This window comes from Eschrichtius robustus, chromosome 9, assembly GCF_028021215.1.
Source record: "Eschrichtius robustus isolate mEscRob2 chromosome 9, mEscRob2.pri, whole genome shotgun sequence".
In the NCBI taxonomy this organism is placed as follows: Eukaryota; Metazoa; Chordata; class Mammalia; order Artiodactyla; family Eschrichtiidae; genus Eschrichtius; species Eschrichtius robustus.
Genome location: NC_090832.1, coordinates 54,789,504 through 54,811,715, shown reverse-complemented (window position 1 = coordinate 54,811,715; position 22,212 = coordinate 54,789,504). Strand labels below are relative to the sequence as shown.

Sequence of the window (22,212 nt, the reverse complement as noted above, 5' to 3'; positions counted from 1 at the left end):
TTCATTCATATGTATTCATCACACATACACCTTAGCAGAAAATTTTTTACATATTGGTGACATGGCTTATTGAGAAAGAGAATTCATTACTTTGCTCGGCATGTAAAATGCCGCTTCTAGTTGGGTCTAGTCTTGGGGCTGATCGGGGCAAGTTTAGTAGGTGCCAAGGACCTACTATCAAGGGCCAAGAGATGGGCTGCCCAGTTCCCTTTCCAACACCGAGCACGGGTGATGGGAGGAGAGAAGCGTTTCTCCGTGAATAGAATAGACCCAGGGGAGGTGTTCTGGTTGCTCTATGTGACCCCTTGTGTTGTTGAATCTCATAAAACTAGAAGAGAATGTTCAGATACAGTGGATTAAAAAAATTGAAATCTATCCTCACGGTGAAACTCTGGAGGCTTCTCAATCCCTGCATCCAGGCAACACCGCCCACTGCCTCGTGGCCCTTTCTTTTCACGGCCAAAGGCAGCAAGATGGCAGGCTTTTGAAACTAAGTGGAACTAACTCAAGAGAGCATGCCCTCTGCAGGTCTGCTCAGATTACCTAAACCAGAGAAATTCCCAGAACCTCTGAAGGTTCTTGAACCTTTGGGCATGGCGTTAGAGCAAATCAGCTACATGTAAGAGAAATGAAATTAAAAATACGCACATATTCCAAGTAAGAAATTTATTTGATCAAATGACAATATATGAAGATATTTTAAACTGTAGGGCTCCATTCAGTCGAAATGTAAATTTATTATAACGTAAAATGGTATCAGTGTAAATGGCACCTAAAAGCAGAAAGAATGCGATCCCTATAAATAATGTGTCTGTAAAAAGCATTCACAAAATCCTTGTGTACTTTAAAACTAGATTGCAAGTATATCGGTAAAATCTGTAAATAGTACTTAAAGCGGGTTTCTTAAATTTCCCTTACAGTATGTTGTTACATACAAGGTACTTGGGGTCCTGTGATGATCAGAGCATGGCTACCACGAGTGAGAAGATGTGTCCCGAGTGCATGGCAACCTCGAGTTCCCTGCACAGTGTCCTCTCCCTTCATATCCTTGGGAATTTGAATTGAGTGGGTGGGAATTTCTAATCACTGTAGTTGGGGATAATTAGAAAAAGAGGTTGGGAAACCAGGGTTGGAAAGAGGGAAGGGAGGGGAAACATGGTAGGGTCAACGGTTTCTCCAGAGCAGCTTTAGAAATGACCAAGAAAATGGATTTTAAAAATAATAACAACAGTGAATCCTTGGAGCTGTACCTCAGAGTCTGCACCAAGCCCCAAGGGTTGGGACTGACCAGCCTTCCCAAGAGCTCGGCCAGGAGCAACCATGCACTAGCATGAAATCTTCACTGGCGGGCAAGGTCATCACCTGGGTACACTGGAGACAGGGCAGAGTATGTAGGTTACACAACTTTCCCTAAATATTTTTTCCAGCATCCAAGTGACTCTGCTTTTGGGGCCACGATAGGACCTGGGAGGCAGGAACCAGCAGCTCCAAGTTACAGAATCAGAAAAGCTTCAGGCATATGGAAGGAGAACCAGACACGAAGAAGGTGGCATCTCCCAGTGGGCACAGCATAGTGTTCCAGCAAAGCACAAAGGTACAAAATGATTAAAGTGAAATGGACCATAGGGAGAAACGGAAAAGATCCCAGGAAGCTAAGGATGGTAAGTGAAAAATAATTATGTAGCACCCATTATTACTAATTTAAGATCTAGAAACATCACAGGGTTTGTGCTATTAATTTATAAATATAATATTTATGAGGGCTTGCACAATATCATAACTGACATACATTCTGGTATAAATGTTACAGTCCAGCTTCATCCAACGGACTTGATGTTACATTTAAACGTAGTAGATTTGGGCTAATATATAGAATAATTTTTGCAGACCATTTTCTGGACCTTGGTCACACAGCTAAGTGAAGGCCAAAGAACACAGGAAGCATCTCATTGGTGGCTTTGGCAGCAAACATGTTTTTTATCTATGCGTTATACAAAGATACACTTGGTCATTTGTATACATAAATTTATAAAAATTATCCATAGGAGATCTTTTATGTTTTCTTATCTGCTTCTTTGCTGTCAAGTCTAGTGGGAAGACTATTCAATGTCTTCAGCTCCTTTTCTCTGAGACTAACTGTTGTCCTTAGAGGGATGTATTTAAAAATAGTTTCGTGTTTCCCATTCAAGCTAAATGGCTCTTTGAAGATTCCTCATCTTGAAATTACAATCTTCCTTATCAATGGCACTGATGTGCACACACATTTTAATAAAACCAGTAAATGACTTCATATCACCTAATTTTAGCAGTGTGCTTTTAAACATGTTTGTTCCCAGCACTATAGAAAATAACCTCCAAACACATCCAGGCTGATCATTAGAGATGACACCCTCTCTTGTCTGAGGTTGACAAAGTGAGACAAACCTGAAGATGGGTCAGGGTAAGAAAATCTCAAGGTTCTGTGGATTCACAGAACGTTAAAAACATGGCTTTAGCAGTATCTAAAATTACTTTCTACTCAGAGGAGGATGTAATATCTAATTATAGAGTGATTTTGTAAATTAGGTCTTATGCATGTGTAAACTCAATGGCCTTACATAGCTTCACTCCAATAGTTAAAGGAAAGCAGTATTAACACCATTACCTTATATACTTGATTCGGGCATTGAAAGAAAGAGTTCAACCTATGATATCTTTACAGTCTTAAAGCCAAGGCAAAGTCATTCACCTTTGTTTCATTTCCCCAAATAAATTTCTAATTTAGCAAACAGAAGAGACCACTATAGTAGGAAAGTGAAATCAGCCTTTCTACCGTGAGGTTAATAAGCCAACATTTGATGAATACGTTAGGAGCTGGATACCCAGTCTGTGGAAATTTTCTCAGTGAGTGATCAAGCATGTAAATTTGACTCAAGTGAAATTACTAAAATAACTGGCTTTAAAAAATGAGCTTAGGAAAAGGAGGTGACCCTGGAGTAGCTTATTTTTATATCTTCTCTCACAGAAATCACCTCTTGGCAAAAGATGCTTGTGGCTCAGCTCACCTGAAAATAATTTCACTTGGAACTTTTCTTAGCTATTTAACATAATGCGACTGACTCAAAGTTGGTTCCAGTGGATGACACAAAATAAAGGTAGTGGGGCATGATGGAGCACGGCCCATCAGGGGGCGTCCCCCAGCTAGGTGGCCTGGTGGAGGGCCACAGTCACACTGACCCGCTGGATGATTTAAGGAAACTTCGAATTTCCCAAATACCACCATGTCTGGAATGCAGGCCCTCACAGCACTATCTAGGCTGGGCGATCATGGCAGAGCTTGTGGTGGACCGTCTGCCCGCACACAGCTGTGTTCTTGTTTGCATCTCTGGCACCTGGTACCTGGCACACACAGTAAGGAGACATCTATGGCCCTGGAGGAACCATCTGAATGTCAGAATAGCAGCTGACGAGTGCAGCGGCTCCGTCAGCCTCGTCATTCTGCGACACTTGTTTGGCCACTTGACTCTCCAGTCCTCCCGCCCCAAGGAACGTGCTTCCCACAGCAGAGTGTGGGGCGAGACGGCTCCACATCACAGCTGGGCTGGTTTAGCCAAAGGCCGACCCCGGGCTCAGAACCGCTTCCACCGTTACGTTTCCAGCTTTAGGGTTCAGCCCAGCTTCCAAACAGCATAATATAAGGGTCATGTGAGCAAAGTCTGACGAGCTTTGTTCATTATCAAGCTATCCACACAATGCCCACAAAAGGAAGGCAGTCTAGTAGAATGACGTGTCTGGCCTGAGAGAAAAATATACATGAATCGCATCACACCTTAATTTAAGATTTTCCAGCCAAAAAATCAACTGAGCGAAGCCTGAGATTCCCTGCTTTTTAATGTTACCTCAGCCTCAATTTCGAACTTACATTGTTTGTTAAAACTATCAAACGGACAGCCCCATTGCCACGGCAGAGAAAAAACTGTCTCTGACGAAAAGGAACAGCTCGGAAAGGTAAGTGAAGGCATTTGCAATGACAAAGCGCTAAGATTTTTTTAAGTTAAATGATAACATATCTAGAAAACACTGTGAAAATATATCTCTCAAAAATAGCACTCGGTTTAGTCAGAAGGCTCAGTGGAACAGAAAGCTGACCAGTAAAAAGAGAAGAGAACCTTCCCATGTTTTGAATCTCCCTCCCTTTCCTGCCCTCAGACTCTCCCAGGCTGGGAGTATCAATATTAAAGCAGAACAATTGAAAAGCTGTGAAAAAGTGCTGGTATTTTTCAGAATCTCTTCCAGACAGTTTCCCTCTTGGTAACGTGAATCCTCTCTTGGGATCAAGGCCAGTGACGAACTTTAAGCGTATTCGAGGACACGGGTTCAAAGACCTCGTCGTCGTCTTCCATCCCTTCCTCTATTGGGTTCATCTTCGCAGAGGCTCGCTGGTGTAGGGGCGACACATCTGTCAGAGACACAGAAAGAAGAACCATTTAACGGACAGCCTGCCCTGATGCTGGCCTGATAGATCAATGGCAAACTCCAATTGGAAAATAAAACTCTCTGGGCATCTATAGCTGGCACCAGGAATGCAGTTTCCCTAAATACTTATTTTTTTAACTTAATTTTTATTTTATATTGCAATACAGTTGGTTTACAATGTTGTGTTAGTTTCAGGTGTACAGCAAAGTGACTCAGTTTATACATATACGTATATCCACTCCTTTTTTTTTTTTATTTTTTTATTTTTGGCTGTGTTGGGTCTTCGTTTCTGTGCAAGGGCTTTCTCCAGCTGTGGCGAGCGGGGGCTACTCTTCATCGCGGTGCGCGGGCTTCTCACTGTCGCGGCCTCTCCCGTTGCGGAGCACAGGTTCCAGACGCACAGGCTCAGCAATTGTGGCTCACGGGCCCAGCTGCTCCGCGGCATGTGGGATCTTCCCAGGCCAGGGCTCGAACCCATGTCCCCTGCATTGGCAGGCAGATTCTTAACCACTGCATCACCAGGGAAGCCCTCTACTCTTTTTCAGATTCTTTTCCCAGAGAGATTATTACAGAATATTGAGTAGCGTTCCCTGTGCAGTGTGTATGTTAATCCCAAACTCCTAATTTATCCCTCCCTGCCCCGACCTTTCCCCTCTGGTGACCATAAGTTTGTTTTCAAAGTCTGTGAGTCTGTTTCTCTTTTGTAAATAAGTTTGTTTGTATTATTTTTTTAGATTCCACATATGTGATATCACATGATATTTGTGTTTCTCTGGCTTACTTCACTTAGTATGATAATCTCTAGGGCCCTCCATGTTGCCGCAAATGGCGTTATTTCATTCTTTTTTGTGGCTAATATTCCATTGTATATATGTACCACATCTTCTTTATTCATTCCTCTGTCGATGGACATTTAGGTGGCTTCCATGTCTTGGCTGCTGTAAACAGTGCTGCAGTGAACATTGGGGTGCATGTATCTTTCTGAAATATGGTTTTCTCTGGGTATATGCCCAGGAGTGGGATTGCAGAATCATATGGTAGCTCTATTTTTAGTTTAAGGAACCTCCATACTGTTTTCCATACTGGCTGCAACAATTTACATTTCCACCAACAGTGTAGGAGGGTTCCCTTTTCTCCACACCCTCTCCAGTATTTATTATTTGTAGACTTTTTGATGATGGCTATTCTGACTGGTGTGAAATGATACCTCCTAGTTTTGATTTGCATTTCTGTAATAATTAGCAACATTGAGCATCTTGTCATATGCCTTTTGGCCATCTGTATGTCTTCTTTGGAGAAGTGTCTATGTAAATCTTCTGCCCATTTTTTGATTGGATTTTTTTTTTTTTTTTTTTATTGAGCTGCATGAGCTGTTTGTATATTTTGGAGATTAATCCCTTGTTGGTTGCACCATTTGCAAATATTTTCTCCCATTCTGTAGGGTTGTCTTTTGGTTTTTTTTATGGTTTCCTTTGCTGTGCAAAAGCTTTAAAATTTAATTAGGTCCCATTTGTTTATTTTTGTTCTTATTTCTATTACTCTAGGTGACTGATCCAAAAATATATTGCTGTGATTTATGTCAAAGTGTGTCCTACCTATGTTCTCCTCTAGGAGTTTTATAGTATCTGGTCTTACATTTAGGTCTTTAATCCATTTTGAGTTTATTTTTGTGCATGGTGTTAGAGAAGGTTTGAATTTCATTCTTTTACATGTAGCTGTCCAGTTTTCCCAGCACCAATTATTGAAGAGACTGTCTTTTCTCCATTGTATAGTCTTCCCTCCTTTGTCATAGATTAATTGACCATAGGTGCATGGTTTATTGCTGGGATTTCTATCCTGTTCCATTGATCTATATTTCTGTTTTTGTGCCACTACCGTACTGTTCTGATTACCATAGCTTTGTAATAGTATAGTCTGAAGTCCGGGAGCCTGATTCCTCCAGCTCCGTTTTTCTTTCTCAAGATTACTTTGGCTATTTGAGGTCTTTGGTGTTTCCATACAAATTTAAAAATTTTTTGTTCTAGTTCTGTGAAAAATGCCATTGGTACTTTGATAGAGATTGCACTGAATCTGTAGATTGCCTTGGGGAGAATAGTCATTTAACAATATTGATTCTTCCAGTCCAAGAACACGGTGTATCTTTCCATCTGTTTGTGTCATCTTTGATTTCTTTCATCAGTGTCTTATAGTTTTCAAAGTACAGGTCTTTTGCCTCCTTAGGTAAGTTTATTCCTAGGTATTTCATTCTTTTTGATGCAGTGGTATATGGGAGTTTTCTAAATTTCTCTTTCTGTTCTTTCTTTGTTAGTGTATAGACATGCAACAGATTTCTGTGTATTAATTTTGTTGTTTTTAAAATTTTTTTAAATATTTTATTATTATTTTTTGGGCTGCATTGGGTCTTCGTTGCTGTGTGTGGGCTTTCTTTAGTTGCGGCGAGGAGGGGCTACTCTTTGTTGTGGTGCATGGGTTTCTCACTGCAGTGGCTTCTCTTGTTGCGGAGCACGGGCTCTAGGTGTGTGGGCTTCAGTAGTTGCAGCACACAGGCTCAATAGTTGTGGCTCGTGGGCTCTAGAGCGCAGGCTCAGTAGTTGTGGCGCATGGGCTTAGTTGCTCCATGGCATGTGGGATCTTCCCGGATCAGGGATCGAACCCGAGTCCCCTGCATTGGCAGGCAGATTCTTAACCACTGCACCACCAGGGAAGTCCCTCTGTATATTAATTTCGTATCCTGCAACTTTACTGAATTCACTGATGAGCTCTAGTAGTTTTCTGGTAGCATCTTTAGGATTTTCTATGTATAGTATCATGTCATCTGCAAACAGTGACAGTTTTACTTCTTTTTTTCCAATTTGGATCCCTTTTATTTCTTTTTCTTCTCTGATTGCTGTGCATGCCAAATCATTTTGGATAAGACCAAATATCAAGGGCCTTTTGGCATGGACCAAATGTCTCCATGGACATTCTGGACCGGACCAAATATGACCAAATATCAAGGACCTTGGTGTGGATCAAATGTCTTATGGACCAAATGCAAGGCATGAAAGTCAAGAAGCCATTCTTAGTCCATGAGAACAGATGTGGAGGGGAATGCCACTGCAGATGCCTGGATGGTATGAGCGTCTCAAACATATGCAGCTCCCAATGGGTTGCCCCAAGGTCTGCTTAGAACTCAGAATACACACTCCTACAGTAACATCATACGTGGTGATTTGAGTCCCTTGAAGGCTGGTTTAAATCCTAATTTCCCTAAAGAATGGTTCTACTCCAAAATTATAGAACCTAACACCATCTGGAACACCACCTAAAAGAACATTTCTTGCCACCAGCTGTCCAGCCACTCCCTGGACTGATAGGGGGAGAGGGAGAGAGAGAAGGTGGTGAGAAGGAGAATCCAGGCATGCAGGAGGGAAGAGCCGGGTGGAGGAAATACATCCCAAATTGCAGCGGATAAGAAACCAAACAATAAATAACTCATGCGTTCTGTCCATCCCTCATTCGTTCATGCATTCACCAAATGCTAATTGAGCGTCTACTGTAATGGACACCATGCTTGATGTAGAAAAAAACATTATCTAACAGTAAGAGTAAAAGGTATCATAAATGGGTACATGGGCTTCTCAAGGTGCCTAATATTACAGCCAACTCTCTTCCATACAGTTCCCACGTTCCGTGTCAGGCTCCACTTTGTCAGGGTCTCCCTCGGCCCTACCCATGCCTGTGCCGTATTCTTGCAGCAGGGCGGGGGTCAGTTAGCAATCAATCAACCAGCAAACGCTGAACTCAGGCTGGGGGTGAGGTTGATGATGGAGGAACAATGGGTGAAACCTGACTCTTCAAGTACTTGCTGTACAGCAAAGGACAGTAGCAGGATCCTATGAAGACACAAAGCAGAAAGGCTACAAGAAATTTACCAAGATCAGCTGTTAATCCCTGGCCAGAGTCAGCTGCAGACCAGAGGGTGCAGCAACCCTGAGAGCGTTCAGCGAGGTGGGGGGGGGGGGGGCGGCGGCCATGTGCCCCACGCACGGATTGGAGTGTGGGAGGCAGCGAACGGTGGTCAGGACCAGAGGCTCAGGGAACACTTCCAGGGTTCAGATCCTTGCTGTGCCACTTCCTGGCTGTGCGACCTGTCCTCCATCACTAAACCTCTCAAGGCCTGTTTCCCTGTCTGTGGAAAGGAGATGTTCACAGGACCTGCCTCATGGGGTTGTTGGGAGGATTAAACAAAATAATGGAATGTGCTTGGCACGGTGCTGGGCACATAGGAAATGTCACTGTCATTTTTTCCAAGATATTTATATTTTTCATTTCACCTTTATTCATTTGGATAAAAAGTATACTACATTGCTTACTTTATTGATAGAATTTTGAGATCAGGATAAAGACACCTGGGAAATTGACTTTTGGGGGCCTGATATGTACACATCTCGGGGGGAGGCTCTGTGTGTTCCTTCCATTGACAGCTTCGGAATCAACGTGGCCATTGTTAGGAGAGAGCATTAATATCATATTTAGCAAGAAATGATTCGTTTACATATAAATTATTTTCACTTAAGAAGTCTCTTTGGCATATATGACATTTATCATTGTTTTCCAGTTAAAGATTCACATAACATCATTACATAAACATTAAAAAACTTTTTGTTAGTTTTATCGAAGTATAGTTGATGTACAGTATTATGTAAGTTACAGGTGTACAATATAGTGATTCACAATTTTTAAAGGTTATATTCCACTTAGTTATTATAAAATATTAGCTATATTCCTGTGCTGTACAATATATACTCATAGCTTATTTATACAAATAGTTTGTGCCTCTTGATCCCCTGTCCCTATCTTGCTCCTCCCGCTTCCCTCTCCCCACTGGTAACCACTAATTCTCTATAAGTCTGTTTTTTTTTGTTGTTGTTGTATTCACTAGTTTGTCGTATTTTTTAGATTCCACACATAAGTGATCTCACACAGTATTTGTCTTTATCTGACTTATTTCACGCAGCATAATACCTTCCAAGTCCACCCATGTTGTTGCAAATGGCAACATTTCATTCTTTTTTATGGCTGAGGTTTTTTTTGGGGGTGGGAGGAAGCAACAAGTTACATACAATAACTGTCATTTAATTATTAACTCTACGGTCATTGCCACACATCTGGGGAGATGCCCTGATCCACAGCCACATCTTCCAACATGAAAAGATCATAATTATGCAGGGCTGGACTTCGGCAGAGCTAGTGTGTTTGTTGTATGTACATGGAAATTGTTCACTTTCCAACATTTACAGTCAATTAAAACACTGAGTTTCCAGAGAGACAACTACTGACGTAAACGGTAGAAAATCACCCTCGATTAAAATAGTCCAAGAACACAATTCTGCCTCTGAGCACAGCAAGGGAGAATCTCTCAGACACGTTCTTTTTATCCTTTTTTACACAGGTGACAGCAAACATACCAAACATAACCTCAGATTCGCATGTCTACTCAAATGGCAACGTGACCTATCTGTGGGACCTTGGGCAGGTTACTTCACCTCTCTGTGCCTCAATTTCTCTATCTGTAAAATAGAAATCATAATAATACCATCTACTTCACATGGTGATTAAGAGGATTACGTGGCTCAACACTTGTTAAGTTCTTACATCTGTGCCTAGGATGTTATAATCCCTTTGTAAATGTAAGTCAGTAAAATGAGTTAATAATAAGGCCTTAGGAGAGCAATGGCCTAAATCATTAGAAGACTTGTTAAAGTTCATCGTCACTCATAGGAACAGCAAATAAAGGAAATGGGACTTGTGCTCAAATAGGGGTTTGTGTTTCTCAATCTAAGAGTGCAGCAAAATTGTCTTTTTTTTTTTTTTAAGAAAAAACAATAGCCATGGCTTCCATCATATTTCTAGCCTCAAGTTACGATTGGGTCTCATGAAATATTAACTTAGGCTGAGTATTTGCAGTCAGATAAAACCCTCAGAACAAGCAAGATGGCATGTCTAAGAGCATTATGCCAAATCCATTATGTGGAGCATTCAGGCCTAACTGTACGACACACATAACAAAAACACGCCCGACGCATTTGGGCTGGGGAAGCGGGGGTAATTGGTTTGTAGTTTTTAAGCCCATCTATCAAACCAGGGGTGACGTTCTGTGGTAATGTGAAGGTGCTGTCTACATCGGGGCCAAAATGTTATCTGCCCCCTTAAGTACCTCACCGATCACTGCCTTTTTCCATTGAGAGAGAATGGAGAGAGGACCCAATCCCACTGGAAATGACCTAGAGAAACTTTGTGAGAGCTTTCAGCTTCTCTGTTGTTGACTGAAAAAAAAACGCACACCCTAAACGTTGAGAATTATGTTTTATTTGGAGGACAAAACTGAGGACTTAAGGCTGGGACACAGCCTCTCAGATAGATCGCTCTGGGAGATGGCTCCAAAGAGGGAAGGGAGAAGCCAGGATACGTAGGAGTTTTCCCAACAAAGACCAGGGAGTCAGAGCGTCAAAAGATTACTGTTACTTAAAGGAAACCAGACATCGCAAGTTAAGGAAGTTAGCGCTTTTCTGGGTATGGGAAGAGGCAGGAGTCTGGGCTCACGGAAATCATTCCTTTGCTACGCAACTCAGCTATCTGGGGCCAGGATCCTGTGCTTTCGCATCCTGAGTCCCCTCAGGGTGCACGGTCGGGGGGTGGAGGCAGCGGCAGACTGCTAGATGGCGGGCATCCTGTTTCTCTCCTGAGCTCCTTTACAGCTCACCATCAGGGTGGCTGTAACATCTTTTGTCTACTGATATGGCAGGCAACATTTTTTTTTTCACTGATAACTGTGAAAGAGTTTATTCTGTCCCCACTCTATTTGCCTGGGAAAGGAAGAGCTGTAGTGCTTATGATGTAACGGTAAAAAGATAGTCAAGCAAGAGTCATCCACAGTCCTGGGGTGACATCCAGGGGCCTCCTTCCCTTCTGGTCCAAGCTCTAGCAAACTCACTGCTCCCCAAATCCAGCCCATCTTTTTCCTCTTCTCCTCTTGCTTTTCTCTCCCATCGACTGGTTTCTTCATTCTCCTCTCTACCCACCAAATTCCTATCCACTCCTCAAGGTGCGGTTCAAGCCCCACCTCCTTCATTTGTAATCTTCCCTAATTCCTTCTGTGGGGAGATTCTGTTCTCCACCGAACAACAAATACTTGCATCTCTCCCTTACTGGAGAACAAGCATTTTGAGGGCAGTCATCACTACCTCTTCTCTCCTGCAGCCTCTCTGAAGCACCCACATATAGCTAGGTCCTTGATAGTTACCGAGTACATGAGAAAAATCCCTCCTCCGAAGCTCTGCACGGGGCCTTCAGAAAACCGGTCCTGAGGACTTGGGAATATCACATGGCCATCACACTGGATCTCTGATGGGTCAAGTCCCTGCCCTAGCAGTGGGGTGCCACCCGTGTCCCTCAAGCGCATGCAGGTCTCGGGTTACGGTAAAACCTCGCTATGAAAGGTGACTGTTATCACTATATTCTGTATCACGTCCCCTGAGGGAAATCACTTTCGTATCATTGATGATTCGACAGTGCTTATAGCACAGGCAGGAGTACCGTCCCCTCAAGTCAGCATCAGTGAAGTTTGTCAGTACCGTCCCCTGCTACAAAGTTTCCATCCAATCAGCAAAGAGAATCCCCAAGTGACTCCAAGGCTGAGAGGCTGGGTTAAATGTTGGGGAAATGAAAACGAACCAAACATAGTCTCTGCCTCTGTATCATTTTACTTCTCAGGAACTACATTGTACTTTCTGGAGCAATTCATTCTCACCGCATCCGTGTCATTATTTCTACTTGATACTCAGAGGCTAAAGCAAGGACAACCAGGACACCTGTGAAGGAAACAGAGCCGGGGAGCTGCTGTGGATGAACGCCTTTCCCACCAGGGCGGGACCCGCTCGGAAACGGATTTGGCCGGGGTAAACCAGGAGGCCCTGACAGCCCAGCGAGGCTGCCAGCCAATGTGCTCTTTCCACACAGAGAAGAGGAGATGCCCTTTCCGCCTTCGTGGCCGCGTTAGGGCCCACCAGCCCCCCACACCCCAGCTCCCGCCGCAGTGCCTGTTGCTCTTTCTCCATCGGCAGATGTACTGGAAGGTGACGGGGACACCGTCTGACTCGTAGCTGCCAGAGCCAGCCGGCTGCCTGACCCCTCGACAGGAATCTGAGTCGCAGAGAGAGTCCACTCTCCGTCTCAACCTCAGGGAGCCTGGCTCCTGTACCGCTAAGGGCCAAGTATGACGTTCACCTGGCGCTACCCGGGAACTGGCCACCATCACGGCCAGGAGAAAGGCAGACTTCCCGGAGAAGGAGCTCACTCACCCTGGTGAACACCCGGTGTTCTCCGCCCTCCGCAGGACACCTGCTGGTTCAGTGCAAAGACTCAGAGGTCATCACTGTGCTGCCAGAAATCATTTCTTTGTCTGCTAATAAATCCAAACCCAATTTGGAGTATGAACAACAACAACAAAAAAGAATTCTGCTTTAAGGGGACTATCTTACATTTCACAAGTTGAACATTAGTAAATTCTTTCTACAAGTTTGCCCAGTTCTTCATTAATCTTATGCATTGATGCATCCTCAGAACTTTGCCCAGAAGGCCCAATACCATCCCTAAGTACGAGAACATGAGGAGAGAACAGAGGAAGAAATTGAGCTTATCTTTAGCCAAGTGCTTTTTCAAATTACTTTTGCCCCTCGAGGACGTTACCGTGAGGTTTATGACCTCTGTATAATGCTTTACTTTTCATTTATCCCAAATTCTAGAGGGGCAAATAATTCCATATCCATAAATTTTCCAGAAAACTGATTTTTATCCTTTTTTCTATTAAAGCCGCTTTCAGAGTTGGGAGACAGAAGTGGTTAACTATATCCTTTGGCATTTATTATAATCAAGAAGAGATAATTAGCATTATTTTGGGCTATTAGCTATCAACACCTTCCAATTGCCTCTGGCTGCCAATCAACACAGTTTATTCTAAAAGGATGTAAAACAAATGTCTTAGACTGAACTTCAATCCAGACTTATCAGTTGTGAAATTGTTAAACAGTTACATCGAGTTACTTTTGCTTGGGGGATGTTTCATATTATACCACGTGGCAAAAACAAAAAAAACCCAAAAACCATTCTGCCAAGAAGACGTACACATCCCTTCCACAGATAGCAAGGCCTGGAAAAGGCACAGCCAGTGGAGCAGAATTTACTCTGAGCTGTGTACCACGTTCGGTGTGTTCAGGTGGGAAAGAGAACGGGAGCACCAGGCAGCCATCCTGAGGGTAAGAGAAAAACTCAAACTCAGAAACACGGGCTCTGAGCAAATGCAGAAGACAGACTTAGAGGTAAGAGCCCTGAACCAAACAGTGGATACCTCCACTCACGCCAGACCACAGGGGGTGACAACACTGGGGACACCCACGGGGGGCTTTGGATCTGGGAAAAGAGTCTCTTCTCAGCAGACCTGTTCAGACAGCGGCTCGTGCTGGATCCTAGTTGAGAAGAAAAGGAGCTGGTGATTAAGACCCACTGTGCGTCCTTGAGGGTCATTGCCTGCAGGTGCAAACCAGCCAGGGGCCTGCACGGAGGATGGGCTCAGGCTGCCCTGCCAGGCCTTCTCCCGTCTTCCTAAAGTCCCGAGTTACAGAACCTCAGGAAGCCCTTTTCTACACAGACCACAGCGATCTTACATAACAATCCATCCAAACTCTGCTATCCAAGTGGTAAATAGTTAGGTATGAGAAATTCCCTTTGATAGAACCCTATCCTTATTAAGCTTATTTCTATTTCAGGTGCTTGTGATTACATGAGGGCCTGAGGGCCTCTCCTCACAGGCAAAAGTAAACAGACATATTTGTTGTTCTTAAATCCAGAGTGAAGGTCACATGTGTTCCAGAGAATGAATAAGCAACCTCAAGTTTGATCTTCAAGTAAGTACAGGACCATGATATGAAGTTTGTCGAGTGACTTCTCCCTCTGCTTCAGAAATACACTTTTTAACAAGGAGTGACACTTTTGTAAACTCTCCAATATAATGTGGTAAGATTTTTTCCCTCTTTTTTCTGTTAACTTTGATGACATTTTCTTCATTCCTTTCAAAGTGTTCTTATTATGTTTAACCATCTGGCCAACTGCTTTAGCAAGTAATTAAAAACCTTACAGGGGATTAGAACTTTAATTAGATTATACATTTTTTGATGAATGGGGATGGGGAAAAATTTAATGGCTTCTTTGCTAGACAGGATTATCATCCCCTTTCCTGCCTTTACCTACTTACATCATAAGAATTTTTTAAATTAAAAAAAAGGTTCTTTTCATTGAGGTCATAAGATTGTTTTAAATTGTAGAAACTGAATTTGGACTGAAGCTTTCTGAAGAAGGGTAGGTTTGGCCTTTGTACCTAATTTCCCTTAGAGGGACTCAGCACCAGCACTGAGGAACTCAAGCAAAGAAGTGTACAGATTATCGCAATTATGGGGAGGATGAGGAGTTTCTCAGATCAATTCCTGGCCCCTCAGATGGGTGGTCGGGGCCCTGAGCTGCATGGCAACAGGTGTGAGTAGCCAAGGAACAGCGGGAGTCCTGCAGCCCTTTTCTGCCCCAAAGAGAAAGCTTTAGGGTTGCAGAGCTGGTGGATAAACTCAGGGGAACAGGGAAGGCGGTTCCAGGATGGCAGCTGTGCAACAGACCCAGATAATCACCAGTCTGGGGTGAGGTAGGAGGGTGGGAAGCTCTGCGAGGAAGGTCTGAGACAAAGGGGACACGGAATTGATGGCCTGAGAGCGTGGGGATGTGAGACCAAAAAGGCAAGGATAAGGAAAAAAGAGAGGCCACTGGAGATGCCCGTAAAAACAGAAAGCAGTATGAAAAGGCATGGCTCAAAGGTGAAATAACTACTCAGACTTTAAGGAGAAATGAAATGGATTCACCCAAAAGAAAAAGCAGCTTTAAGACACGGGGGATCTGGTGAATAAGACAGCCCTAACAGCAAAGCAACAAAAAACTTTAGGGGAAAAAAAAGGAGAGGCAAGGCATGAAGTAAACTGTGGTATTATTTTTTGTGTTTGACAAAAGGAGAATCCATTTGAACTTATTAGAAACAGTCTGCTTTGAAGAGATCAGGAATCATGACACTGGAACCCAAAGAAAGGGGTAGTCATAGCCCACTATTGGGTTCTGAATAAAGCATAATGTCAACACTATTCACTTGTTTTAAACTTTACAAAACAACCCACAGACAAAGCAAGGAAGACCTAACTGCAAAGAGAACAGACGTATTTAATACCTCTGAACCATAATTTTAAAATGGATAAGATGGTAATTTGCATATTATGTGTATTTTACCACATTAAAAACAATTTGAAAAAAAAAGAGGGAACAGAAATGTATATGTTATCAACCCTGATTGTTTCAAAGTTGAAGAAGAGACAACAGTTTGAAGGTAGAAGGGGGAAAGAGTAAGTAAGGGTAGAGATGCTAAGGGTAGGGGTGCTAATGTCCTCACCTTTAAAAAATGTTTCAGAGAGAAAAAAGAAATGGAGGTTTAAGTGTACTATTTAATGTTACAAAGGTAAACAATAAAGGAATAAAAACTAGTAATATCATACTGAGCAGAAGGGGAAGGGAAGTTAAAAGTGAGCTAAGTTAGGTTAGAAGATAAAGGTGAAGAGGATAAATCAAATAACAGCACATTATTCATCATTTTGGACAAAAATTGTTCCAATGTGATTGCTCTTAGGGAGCAGTTAGGTTGGAGGGGATCAGTTGTTTTCACTGAGATATTTTTTTTACTATTTGATACCTATGTGTGTATATTAACTTGATAATTAAGAAAATTTTTGTTTAAAAGACTAAACATACATAACCAGTAAAATCCTTTTACAGTCATTTTACAGGTGAGAAAATGCTAGGGGAGGATGGAGGCCATTTAAAGGGCTGGTGAGAGTACGGGCCCTGGAGACGGGCCCCCATACTCCTCAACCTGAAACGGGGGAAACGCAACACTTAACCTCACTGCGGGGCTGTGAAGATTAAATGAGAACACATATGACAGTGGTCAGCATGTGTCAGTGGCTGCAGTAGGGGTTGAATATCCCCAAACAAGTTTACACTCACGTATGGATATTCGTAAGGGCCAAAGCAAGGCAAGACCTTGTAACCCAGGGGTCCCCAAACCCCGGGCCGCGGACCAATATCGGTTCGCAGCCTGTTAGGAACCGGGCCGCACATCAGGAGGTGAGTGACAGGTGAGCGAGCAAAGCTTTATCTGCCGCTCCCCGTTACTCCCCATCCCTCGCATTACCACTTGAATCATCCCCCTACCCCGCCTGCACGCCCACCCCCGGAAAAATTGTCTTCCAGGAAACCGGTCCCTGGTGCCAAAAAGGTTGGGGACCGCTGTTGTAACCAATTCACCACTTCTTTGTTTCAGGGTTGGCCCAGTGGCCCTAACCAGGCTACTTAACCTCCCCAAGCTGCACTCTACTCAACTACAAAGTAGGAGCACTGCTTTTCACTAGCCCTCTTGGTGGGTCTGAGAACGGTTCAGGGGCTCTTCCTCTGGGTACCTGCTGCCTGATCACATCCCCCTCTCTCTCTCTCTCCCTATGATTTTATGTAAAGCTTGTTGTTTATAAGCCTACAGTTGTTCACAGGGGAAACGAAATACAAATTGGGTTGAACAGACTATTTCATGAAACTAAGAAGGTTGTATTGGCTTTTTGTATCTTTCCAGGTAAAAAAAATAGATAAGAGAGGTGGGGGAAACTCATCATGTCAGATATGCTGCCTAGTCTTTGCAGACAAGAATACTAACCAGATGCAAACTAACTCAGCTTAGAGCAGACCTGTGCATCTAGGTCGTATGAAATTAGTAGACTGTCCAGAGCACCATCTTGACATGAATAACAAAAAATACTTGTAAAGGTTTTTTTGTCAGTAATAAATATCTCTATTCCATAGTCTATTTAAGAAATCATAAATTTTAGTTATAATTTCTGAAAAAGTACATGGTTTAAACTAGCAAAATCTTTCAAAGATGAGCTCTGACTGGATCCCCCACACTGACTCAGGATTTTTAAAAAACAAACAAACCTAACAATAGGTTTATTTAACCCCCATTAACTAAAATAAAGTTCTCAACTTTCAAGGAAACATAGTATGCCCACCTGTTGCCATGACAATGCCTGTGCTCAGCACCACTTATCATGATGGAACTTCCAAGTACAGTCCATCTCTGTGTGTGTGTGTGTTTTATACATTACACGTAGGGAGCTAAACCTTGTAAGGAAGGAAAGACAAGGAGATGACAAGGCACCCTGATGAGCACGTTGGTCCAGGAGCAGAAAGAAGAAAGCTTATATCCATCTGAGGGCATTAAATCCTTCTCACACGTCCTGGACATCCTATCTCACAATCACACTTCTAAACATGGAACTCAAGTAAATGAAGCAACAGGAAAGCGAAAAAGAGTTAAATTAATTGGATTATGTGCTAGTGAATAAACAGGAAAGTTTTTCTCAGACTATTTCATTATTTTACTTTCTTGCCTTTAAATGATCGTTTGAAGTGGAATCCAGACTCTGGTAAAGAGTAGAGATCTTGCTCTCGATTTAGCATCATGTGACGTGTAAAAATAGAGCACAACAGGGCTTCCCTGGTGGCGCAGTGGTTGGGAGTCCACCTGCCAATGCAGGGGACACAGGCTCGTGCCCCGGTCCAGGAAGATTCCACATGCCGCGGAGCAACTAGGCCCGTGAGCCACAACTACTGATCCTGCGCGTCTGGAGCCTGTGCTCCGCAACAAGAGAGGCCGCGATAGTGAGAGGCCCGCGCACCGCGATGAAGAGTGGCCCCCGCTCGCCGCAACTGGAGAAGGCCCTCGCACAGAAACGAAGACCCAACACAGCCAAAAATAAATAAATAAATAAAGAAATTTATTAAAAAAAAAAAAAATAGAGCACAACGTAAAAAATGGGATCAGCAGCAATTTCGTTGAAATAGTTCACTTAAAGTTTCCCTTCACCTTTTTCTAAACTGCATTTCTGTTTAACTGAACGTTTGCTGTGCAATGTTTTGAAATGTGTTTGTGGCATTATATCCCAAACCGATCAAGATCTTTAAAAGTAGAGCCTTCACCAGAATTTATGTGAGCCTCAAGAAATACAAGAAACATCTTAATCACAACCAGGGGAATGCAATCAGCCAAATTCCAGAATGCAGGGAATTCTACAGCCTCACTACTCAAAGCATAGTTCAGGGACCAGCCACATCAGCGTCACGTGGGCGCCTGTTAATAAGCACGTGGACTCCCAGGCCCCACCCCCATCTGCTGCACCAAAACCTTTCATAAGATCTCCAAGTTATGCATATGCACAGGTATGTTTAAGAATCTCTGCTCTATAGGACAAACAAAAGAAAACAAAAAGCTGAAACAGACAGAAAGAGATGGAAAGGGGAGCCTAGAGATTCAGAGACTTTTCAGCCAAATGCAACGGGTACATCCTGATCATGATTTAAAAAATAATTATGAGAAATATTGAAATGGATTTTAATATTTAAATCTACTTCTATGTTTGAGTTAATGACTAGAATGAATAATGTCAAAGTTTTTTGGTTAGGAAAATATATAAAATAAATCATAATTTTTACAGAGCAGCATTGCTCATCATTCTGTAAGTATGTATATGAGGCAATGTGAAAGCTAACCCAAAGCGAAGTGACTGGAGAATATTATTGGATAATTTTAAATGTCCCTGCGTAGAACCTCCATACAAAGATTAAGGCCAAAATTTTCTTTGAAATGGAAATTAACTGGTCTAAGAAAACCTATTTGTGGCACTGCTTGGTCCTAATGAAGGATTTGGGGGATGGTAGGTTTCTTGAAGGAAGTGGGATGGAGGGGGAAGAAGTGACTTTGGGCAAACACTACCTTCTCCCTAAGTGTAGTGGACTCGTCTGCAAAGAGGTGAGTAATAGCGGCCGCTGTGCCCGGCTGGCAGAGTCATCAGGTTCAAGCGCAAGAATGGGTGTGAAAGTGACCTGTAAATTATAAAGCACTGGTCAAACAGTTCATGCATTTTTTTTTCCTTTTCTTTTTAAACCACAGAGGCAATATGGTCTAAAATCATGGACTGCGGAATCAGACAGGATATGTCTGTCTGCCAGCACCTCCCCCTGAGGGTCTGGCACAGTGAGTACGCATCTCACATTCCCGATTTCCTCTCGGTAAAGTGAAATGATACTCATCGCGGTAGACTGTGTTATTGTCAACACGCCTGCTTTCCCCCCCTTCCTGTGTAGCCCCTGAAGGAGGCTTAAAGAGCCACCCATTCATGGTGGTTCTGGCCAAGTGACTCCTCTGGTCCGGGGGACATGAGTGGAAGTGGCAAGCGCTACCTCAAGACAGGAGCTTTAAGAGCCGTGGGGTGATTCTGCCACCACTGTCTTCCCTCTGCCACGAGTGGCAGCGACCCAAACAGTGGCTGCTCCTTCGGGGTTCCAGAGTGAGGGGGATACAACCTGGAGCAGCACCCAGCGTGCAGGTGAAGGAGAAAGACAGCATTGCAGCCAGAGATTCGGGGAACCGTCTGTTGGCACTGCATCATCTAGTGAAAGCTAAGATACCTCTCCTCTGTGTGGACTGCAGTGAAGATGAAATGTGTTAATGTATAGAGAGTACCTGAAAAAAATAACACCTGCTATTGTCAATAAATGTTTGTTCCCTTCTCTCCACTAGCATTCGTGAAGCTGATACTGTTGCTGAGAGCAGCTGCCCCAGCTGCCCCCATGTGCACATCAAACATGCAGACTAACAAGAGCTTAGGCACTTGTTTTAGGGACCTAACATTGACTAAGGCCTACTGCATGCTCGAAGTGCGCTAAGTTTTGTTGTTTCAGCCTAACGGTCCTGAGAGATTGGTTTTGTATTCTCTGTTTTACAGGGAATGTAATTTGTAATTTGGGAAAGTCGACGGCATATTGATGGATCTGGCAAGAGAAAAACGACAACAGCCTTCAGTAGTTCCAGGATAAAATCTAAGTAAGAGAAACAAGAACTAACCAGTTTTTAATGAATCACGCGATAGGGTGAATTAAATCATTCATAATTAATATCAGTGTTGTGCTCAAATAATAATGTCTTTCATTAAACTGCAGGAGTGAAGCCAAGAATGAAGACTGGTCAAAAGGAAGCAGGTATGAACATGGATTTGCTGTGCGGTTCACACACACACACACACACACACACTCAAAAGTATGCACACATATGTGGCTCTATGCATTTGCATCAATATGTAAGATCTTGTATAATAAACCTGAGGCTAAAATAATTAAATAAACAACATAAGCAAGTTGTACACATTTTCAGTACAGCAAAGTACAACTGGACAAGGGAACTGAGAAGTAAAGTTGCCCCCCCTGCCCCCAAGGGCTGCCCACTTCTTCACAGACACAGAAGCTTCAATTATCCACGTGGGGAATGGACTTTTGGATTAAACTCACGATTCACTATAAGGGAGAGGGAAGGAAACAGACCAGGAGTTGTGACCAGATCCAGGCCTGTGCTGAGATATGACAGCTCATGTCAGATTAGAAAGGTCATACGGCTTACTCCAAGTGACACAGCTAAGAATTATTAGAGCAAGAACCCAGGTCTGTATGCACAACGTGTGTGATCCATCCACGGAACACCTGGAAATAAAGGTTTCTGAAGGCAAGTACAGTGCAAACGTTAATCTTGAAAACATGTTCTAATTCTGTTTAAACAACACACTCTAGAGAAGCTTTTTTTCTTTTTCTAAAATGTTAAAATGTCCAAAAGATTTAGATTATACAAGAAAATATTACAGAAAAACAAAACTGATTTTAAGAAAACGAATGGCCATAGTATAAACTGCCCATTCTCAGGGCTTCCTAAGCAAGACTGTAGGACTAAAAAACAAAAACAAAAAACTACAAAAAAAAGATATTCTACAGGAAAAATAATTCACATACAATATTTCACTGTAATTCCCTTTCTGCTGGCCTTTCTTAGAAATCACTGTACATGTAATTAGGATGGGTCCGTTTGAAAATGCTTACCGACCATCATACTGTTTCAACAAGGCAGATAACACATTTGACATGCTAGTAGATTCAGAGTTTGGTCAACCTCAGCTGTACTTTCTAAAAGTTACTTTGGAATAAAATATAGCCACTTCCAGGTTCTCATTTGCATTGTTCCTGAAATCTCTTTTAGGCCCACAACGCATTTCTATGCCTAGACTTTGCTTTGAAGCGTACATTGACGTGGCCTTGTCAATTCCAGCCTCTCCTGACTATGTGATACTTAAAATCCTTAATCCGATTTATCTAAAGCATCCAAAGTTACAAGATCATTTACATAAACACTTAGGGTTGTCGAATGCGTATCTGGATTTTCTTAAAATTTACCTTGGATTAACATACAATTGTAAAGATTAATAATTTTTAGCTTATGCAGTGAGAGGATCTGTCTGCCTGTCTGCTCTTTCCCATGAATTTGTTCCACATTCTTATACTACCTTTCTTGGAATAATCCTTAAAATAATTTTAAGCATTAATGTTAAGCATTTAATCTTCAACATCTGTGCCATTAGTATTATTTAAAATGTTTTAAAACAATCTAAACTATAGTGGAGTCTTGGAAAACTTGCCTCTTGGTGGGTGTGTGAATGAAGTGACTCACAGGGGTGTTGAGTGGCCTTCTTCATCTTCAGGGAAAAT

The 22,212-nt window shown here is 42.7% G+C and overlaps 1 protein-coding gene across 2 annotated transcripts in view; it reads right to left on the bottom strand.

Annotated features, from left to right (window-relative positions):
• Positions 1 to 838: 838 nt before the first annotated feature.
• POPDC1 (popeye domain cAMP effector 1) overlaps positions 839 to 22,212 on the bottom strand; it is a 40,930-nt gene continuing 19,556 nt past the window's right edge. For both annotated transcript variants that reach the window (XM_068551439.1, XM_068551440.1), the window contains one exon: positions 839 to 4,438. In XM_068551439.1, coding sequence (XP_068407540.1) covers positions 4,314 to 4,438 — 125 coding nt within the window. In that variant the 3' untranslated portion in view covers positions 839 to 4,313. The remainder of the gene's footprint in view (positions 4,439 to 22,212) is intronic.